This window comes from Vigna radiata, chromosome 5 (genome assembly GCF_000741045.1).
Source record: "Vigna radiata var. radiata cultivar VC1973A chromosome 5, Vradiata_ver6, whole genome shotgun sequence".
Taxonomy (NCBI): Eukaryota; Viridiplantae; Streptophyta; class Magnoliopsida; order Fabales; family Fabaceae; genus Vigna; species Vigna radiata.
Window position 1 is genome coordinate 17271187 of NC_028355.1, and position 8078 is coordinate 17279264.

Here is an 8078-nt window from a genome sequence, read left to right on the forward strand (position 1 = left end):
AGAATTACTTATTAATATATATATATATATATATCCTAAAATCACAAACAAAACATATTTGTATATGAAAACAGAGAAATATTTTCCTTATAGAGAATAACGTTTCCAAAATTCCCAGCTGAAAAGACATTTATACAGCCATTTTCAGAAGATTAAATAAAGTGGCTCAATCAAAGGTAGGTATTCTTTCCAAATGAAGTATGCACTTGATATCGTGGAAACAAGCATGAGTGATTGTAGTGCAATTGATAGCCCTATGGATCGTAATAAAAAAAATAACGAAAAACAAAATTAACATTTATTAGATTCATGATCCAGTGAGATATAGAAGACATGGTGAAGCTCATTTACACCCCAATTACTTGACATACCTTTTGCTGTGGGGGTTGTTAATCAATTCATGCAAGCCCCTCATGATGACGACTGGAATGTTGTAATCTGCACTGTCTAGTGACTCAACAAGGCCCCAGTGCAAGGATTAAAGAAAAATGATAGCAAATACTAAATTTCTAGGTGCTGTGATGCCTATTTAGCAGTCTTCTACATATAGGTGTTTCACTATTGGGTATTGTGTATTTATTTGAGGCAATATTATTTACTAGAAGAGTAAGAAACAAAATGCAACGATAACGTGAACATGTGTGGATGAATTAACTTCTTCAAGAATTGGAATTTTGTGACGTTCAATAAATGATATTGTATTGTGACAATCTATCTACACTTCACATTGCCTTTAATTCTTGGTTCCATGAACAAACCAAATACAAGATGATTGTCATTTAGTACCGAATTTATCAGCTCCAATGATCATGTTGGAGATGTTCTATCAAGTCTTTAAGGTGACCTCAAATTGAGTTCATATGTTCCATGCTTATCTATGTCCTCTAACCTGAGGGTGGAGGGTTAGAAAAAGTGATACTTGCCTTGATCAGACAAGAGAGAAGTTCCAAGAAAGCGTGTGTAGAACCATTTACACTAACTATTCCACAAGTAATCTATTCAACAATCATTTACAAAGGAAACACTCTTCCTTTCATACGGCATTCCCTGTTTACAAAACTACAGTCCTCCCTAGTCCTCCTTATATAGACTTTGCAAAAGTCTCAGCCCCATAGCAGCTAACTATGGTTATTCTTAAATTTCTTTCTATAGTTTATTATTGTCTTCTCAAATATCTCGGAAAGTTATACTTGTCAATCAAATTGGGTCCTATCAACCTTTTTGCATTTGAGATTGCATTATTAAAATATAATCAGCTGAGAAAGAACTCTCAATCTTCATTTTTCTCCAAAACTCCTTATTCTCAAATGTCCTCAAGGATTAGGTCAAGGCAATGAGCTGCACAACTCAAGGGGACTACATTCTCCTCCCCACTTCCTTCCACCATATTTTTCAACAACTCGACATTAATTTGCTATCCTTTATCACACAACTTCTATCGATAAAGACTTCAAAAAATCTCCCACTTGGACTATTAATTAACAAGAAAATTAGTAAGTAGTCTTCCTTTCTCTTTCATCTACTATCACATATCGAGGCGTATCACCATTTCTTCTAAGCTCTTATATTTCTATGAACCATTTTGGGTGTCATCAATTGATTTGTTCAAGAAGGGAAACCCTTGCCTCATGATAGGTAGGAGTCTCTAAACACCTACCATATTCTCCCGCAACGTTTAGCATTTGGATAAGGAGGACTACTTGCCTAATTAATTGGTAATTCATTACCTTTCGTGAAATTGAATTTTTCTTGAGTTCGTCAACATTTCTATATGTTGGTTTTCTGTCACTTGATGAGATGAAAAAGACCAGATGCTCATTAGAGAAAGAGAAGATGTCTGGGGGTGGGTCTCAATGTTCTGAGCGGAAAATAACAGAGGGTTGGATTGGACTAGGCTCTTATACCAGTTTGAGAGTGAAAATATTGGAAAGAATGTTGAAGAGATTAATTCATCCCTCAACGGATTCAAGTATTTGTAAAGTCATCACCCTAAACTCTTAGAGCACTCACATTTTGTAAGATCATACTCCATTATTGCTACTCCTTCCAAACAAAATTTACATTTCACTTGAAGTCTCTATGGGGGAACACTTTTGTAGTACTACCGTATCATCTCTACCTCCTTTTGGCTTGAGCCGTTCTTTAGCAGAATAAGCCATCATACGACATCTAAAAACCTGTAAATGTCACAGAAACAGGGTTCCAAAACCAACACTTCAACATACGAAAAGAGAGAACACAACAGTTAGTCACGCTATTTTTTTGTCAAATGAAGCGTAGAGCTCCATTGTAGAAATGAAGAGGAGAAGAAAATTATGGAAGAAGATAAACGAGGTGTGCAGTAGATGGTTTGGGGAGGCCACTAGATTTGCTCTTGTTGGGGGAATAAGATTGGCAATCATAGGAATAAAAAGTAATTCACATTGTCAGAGTCATGAATGGTATTGAATCATATAGTTTATCCCACGATGCCTACTACACTGAGACGAAGTCCTTTGCTTGGGCAGCTATTATTGACAAATTACTACGATTGTTTAGTTTTACAGTCTTTTCGGAAAATTATGTTACCATTCATGTTATGATCCCCCTTCCAATTCCATGTGAGATCTCAATGTTCACAACATTGGAAAAGATGGAAACACTTGTTGCCGCAGATGCAAGAGTGTGACACCTTATATAGTAAATGAACTTTGGCTGTTACATAGACTAATTTACCATGCTGATTAGTCACTGCATAGAACTTTGTCAGCTTAAAAATTTAAGTCAGTGTATGAGTTATCTGTTTTTGTTAAAAACATTTAATTTTGTTACTTGTTAGACCCCTTGTTGGAAGCTTTGGAATTCCTTGCTTTCCAGAAAAGAAGCCAGTATTCTATGGGCATCATGTTGTTGATCAACTTAGAATGATGCAGATGCATCGAGAAATGGTACACGATCTATCTTTTTTGTTCATATCTTAGGCCAATTTTTGAAATATTGGTTAAATAGTTGGTTCATTTTTCATTTATTTGTCAGTATGATTTTGGTTGTACAGAAAGATGCTGTATCTACTTCACATTGTTCTCAGCCCAACAATATTGAATATGACATGGCCATAGAGTGGTGCTTATTGCAAGAAAGAGCAAACAAATCATGGAGAATATTATATAAGGTATATAATCTTTCAGTTATGTCCCATAAATCATGTTCATTTGTTTCCTTTATTCCATCTTGATTTTTTTTATCATGTTTTCATTCCTTAAGCAACAAGGCGAGCAGTTGAGAAAACTCAAAGCTAAGCTGAAGTCTAAAACTTAACTGACATCCATTGACCATATACACAATGTTTAGTGGTAAGTTCTCCTTAGAAGAAACTTTTTCTTCCTTAAATCTTCTTTTACTATTGCTTTAGAGTGGTGGATTTTTTTATATCACTTTTTTGCAGTGACCGAATTCTTGGCACTTCTGGAACTAATATGAATTTGTAAGTTTTCCACTTCTAGTACTGAATGAATATGTTGTTTGTTTTCTCTTCAGTAAAATCCTCTTTGGTTTCTGTTCTGTTTGTGATAGGTTTCTTGAAATAGAAACCCACACTCAACACACTCACACGCACAATTCACAGTAAGAGTATGAAGAAAAGAATGAAGAAGAATTGTATTAGCCCAATCGTCCAGTACAAACAGAGAACTAGGGAGCTTAATCCCCCTCCCAGGACAATGTGTCCTGCTACTATTCACAAAGAATACACTCAACAACCTCCCCCTATCCCTCAACTCTGCCTTATATACAAAGTCACACCCTCAGGTAGTCTAACGACTAAACCGTTAGACAGTTACTATTTCTTCCTTCTAGTATACACTTTCCACTCTCTAACAGTTTGTCACCCATACTTTAATAATTTGATCAACAAGGTTGTTTTCAATATTAAATTATGCTAAGCATTTTTCTCTCTCGCGGGTAAATAGAAATTAAAGTGGTTAGGAGGTGAGTTTAAGCTGAATTCATCCTCGTACAATTAGTTTATAAGGTAAAGATTGTTTTGACTTATAAATTATATATTGATTTATTTGTAATTGACGTGGGATCTTTAATACACTTTTCTTGTTGAGACACACACACACACACACACACACACACACACACACATATATATATATATATATATATTGTGTTTGAGACTAGATATAGGTGAGGAGTCTGATTGTGAGTGACAAATATTAGGATGAGAATAGGCCTAACTCATCCTTGCAAAATCAGTTAGACATATATATCCCATGCTTAAGACTAGATATTGGTGAGTAATTTGATTGTGAGTGACAGATATTAGGATGTGAGAATAGGCCTATCTCATCCTTGAAAATCAATTTGTAAGGTGATGATTGCCATAACTTATAAACTATATAAACTAACAATATTACTAATTGATGATGAAAGATCTTTAACTCCAGTAGTTAGGGATGGCAAATGGTTTTATTATCCCATACCCATACCTAAAGAAAAAATTCATTCCATCCCAATACTCATACTCAACTGGTATAACAATTTTATCTCATCCCCATTCCTACTTGGTAACGAGTATACTTGTACCCACTTTTTTTCTATTTTAATATCAATTAATTAAATTTTATAAAAAATTAAAAAATATGACATAAGAAAGTTGATATTAAATATTTAATATTATTTTTTTAATATCAAATATTTAGAAAGAAATTATAATTATATACATTTGAAATTAAAATATCTGATAAAATTTCATTAGAACTAAAATGTTTATTAAATTTATGTGCACACTTACAAACATTAATGAAACAAAGTTGATAAAATTAAAAAATATTTTAAAAAAATTATTAAAAAAACTGACGAAGTTTAAAAGTGTTTTAAATGTTTCCTTACTTTCTTTAAATTCTAATGAAATCTTTTCTTATACACTAAAGAATTATGATATACCACTTGAAAGAAATTGCATAAAGAACAATTATTACATTAATAATAATTGAAATTTATCATATATCTTTCTTTTTTGAATGGTGATTTACCATGATAAATAAGGTGGATGGTGATTTACAATGATAAATAAGTTTACGATGATAAAATTACAGTTATGATAATTAGTTAGAAAATAAAAAATAATTATATAAAAAGTCATTAAAATAATATTCTAAATGATAAAAATAAACAAGTAAAAATATTAAAACGTAAAAATTATCATATGTGTGTCTTTTTAGATACACCATTCAACAAAATAGCACGAAGGAAAACAAATGCATAATTAAAAGTATTATAAGGTGAAAAAGAAAAAAAATTTTGATATCAAAATAGTCTAACTGTTAAGAGATGAAGAAAATTATTTTAGTGAAATAGAAAGTTCTTCAAATGAAACAAAAAAATTATGGATCAATAAAAAAGATAAGTTTTTTATATTACCTACTAAATGATTGAACACTTGAAATAGAGAGTCATATTTTATGTGACAAAAATAGTATATTAAAAATATTAAAAAGAAGTAGAAATATTCAAATCTGAGACATCAAACATTATTTGAACATAATCATACAAAGGTTATGATAAAAGAAAAAGTATCTTAGATATGTGAGTGAATTTTATGAACATAAAACAAGCCAAACAATTTTAAAATAGGGGAAAAAGTGTGTAGCTAAAGAAAAAGAAAGGTTATAAAACTAATGACTATGAATATTAGGTTACCTAGAAAATTATGGGTACTTTAATAATTTTAACGAGACGGGATGAATATTAGGGTGGGTATGAGAACGTGGATGAGGTGGGTATGTACATATACATCTCCGTCTTCATACCCAACCGAATGAATCAGGTATTTATCCATATCTATACTTGTATCGAGTGAATGCGGAAATTCTCCGTCAAAACAAAGATGGGTTCAAATAATGCTCACGAGGATGAGTTTATTTGCCATCTCTACTAGTGGATTATTGTTATCACTTTAAACTGCTCGGATTGTCTCTTAACCCTGATTACTGAATTTTTTTAAAATTGTGAAATTTGTTGTTCTGTATATACATAATTGAAAGAATTAGGTATGCTTCGATTAAGCATTTTCTTTTTTTAATTCTATTATAGTTATTTTTTGTATCCCTCCAAAAGGAGCCCTTTTAGGTTTTTTTAAGTTAGAACAAAAAGTATTTAATCTTTTGTAAGTTACGCCGAAATTTGTTTTAAAGTTTGTCCGAAAATACACTTAAGGCTACGTTGAATGGAGGGCTTGATATTTATATTTTTCCCTGTGATTTTTTTAATTTGAAGAACTGTTATTTGAGAAGCCTGATAGGTGTTTTTCTAGTATGGTTTTTCAAACTAATATGTTATGGATATTTGATTCACAGTGATTGGGATTGACTTGTTCATTGAGGCAGTGACTTGCATCACGCATACTTTGGTTTGGCTGTTGTAAATACTACTTCTATTCTATGGGGTTTGGGCGTTGATAGGAGTACAATTCATTGCAACTCCCTGCCGATCAAGGTGGTTCTCGGTGATAGCTGTTTGGTCTTTTGGTTGGAAATGAGAAAAGTTTGGCTATATATTAGTTTTGCCTTCATTTGTTATTGAAAAGCCCAAAGGCCAAAAACACCATCCGAGTTGAAGGCTGCCTAGCTATGAGCAACCGTAGGTATATATCTATTGAAAGACCATGCTTAGCTAATGGTTCCCTCGTTAAATTGAATTCTTTGTACACATGATTCCAGGATATTTGGTGGGCTTGGTAAGTGATTTTAATTTTATTTTATTTTATTTTGTAATTAATGGCTTGTCATGGCCAAGGCAGCCTCTAAGGGTAAAAAATGTTAATTGAAGTACTTGCTTAGGTAGTTACAGGATAAGGCATTTCTATGACCACTGAATGGCTGGCTACCTTCACTCGCTTGAGTGTGTCGTGGCCACCCATCTTTCTACCTTGATAATTGGCATTTCGTTGTTCTAAGGCAGTGGTCGAGTTCCATTATTCCATGGCTTATTTCCTAACACCTTTGCATTCTATATTTTCTAACATGGAAAGATGATCCTTACGACCAAGATTATGTGTTTTTCTTTGTCCATGGACTTGGTTTATCTTTATTTTTAAAGTTGCGGTAGCCGAATCTGACATAACTAAGAGCTATTTGTCCTCACTGCCTACAAAATTTTGCACTATTCTTGCTGCGGTAAATATTATGACAATAGTTACTTTTTAGGCTAGTTAGCAACTTCCATGACTTACTTTCTCATAAGCTGTTTTTATTTTGTCAATGCGTACTTATCATATGAACTGGGTTTTCTTCTATAAACTGTAAGAATCAATTTTTTCCTTGTTAAGCTCATGGTGATAATTAGAATGAAGTACTTTTAGTGTTTTGAAGTACAAAGGTTTTTTTTTTTTTTTTTAAATGAAAATGTTTAGGCTTAATTTTGAAGGTTGCTAAGATTTTTTATTTATTTAGGTGGAATCCTTATGTTTGTATTTTTAACTTGGAAGCACTTTAAAATTGAACCGGTCTATTTGGCAAGCAGAATTTATTTTATGAAAAATAAATAATTTTGTTCATAGCTTTCAATGAAAAATACGTTTTTTTCGGAAAACAAATTCAATATAATTTCTAATAGTGTTAATCTTTTTTTTCTTCTAAATAATCTAAAATATTCATTATTTAATTTTTTATTCTAGATTTAAACTTATTAATTGTACAAAATATTATTGTTCATTGTTCAAATGTGAGTATTAACGTAGTTTGAATATAAATATTCAGAAATGTGCTATTTTTAGTATTATTGAGTTATGATATTATATTTCTCTAATGTTGTTTTATATATCGTTTAAGTATATTTACTATTTTATAAATATCAATTTAATGCTTCAATCTTCAATCATGCATGAAACAATATCCAAACTTTCAATTAAAGTAAGATTAAAAAAAAAACTTTATTTCAATAATTTTTTAAAAGCAAGTTGAGTTTTTTGTTACATTTTTAATGAGATTTTATATATTATTAATTAAGTATTGTTATTTTTCGATTCAAATTCCAGTTGCTTGATTCATTATTTTAATAAATTTTATTAAATCACATTCAGACTTTTGCTGCTT

At 31.5% G+C, this 8078-nt stretch overlaps 1 protein-coding gene across 6 annotated transcripts in view; it reads left to right on the plus strand.

Annotated features, from left to right (window-relative positions):
- Positions 1-7032, plus strand: part of LOC106762133 (protein ANTI-SILENCING 1) — a 29186-nt gene extending 22154 nt beyond the window's left edge. For 2 of the 6 annotated variants that reach the window (XR_002667820.1, XR_002667818.1), the window contains exons 9-13: positions 2819-2927; positions 3035-3151; positions 3244-3332; positions 3425-3463; positions 6342-7032. Coding sequence is in view for 1 of the 6 variants with exons in the window: in XM_022780797.1 (XP_022636518.1) it covers positions 2819-2927; positions 3035-3151; positions 3244-3297 (280 nt within the window). In the remaining 5 variants the exon portion in view is untranslated. Of the gene's footprint in view, positions 1-2818; positions 2928-3034; positions 3152-3243; positions 3333-3424; positions 3464-3552; positions 3787-6341 lie in introns of those variants that run through there. The other 4 variants (XM_022780798.1, XM_014645868.2, XR_002667819.1 and 1 more) reach the window with 3 other exon arrangements.
- Positions 7033-8078: the final 1046 nt, after the last annotated feature.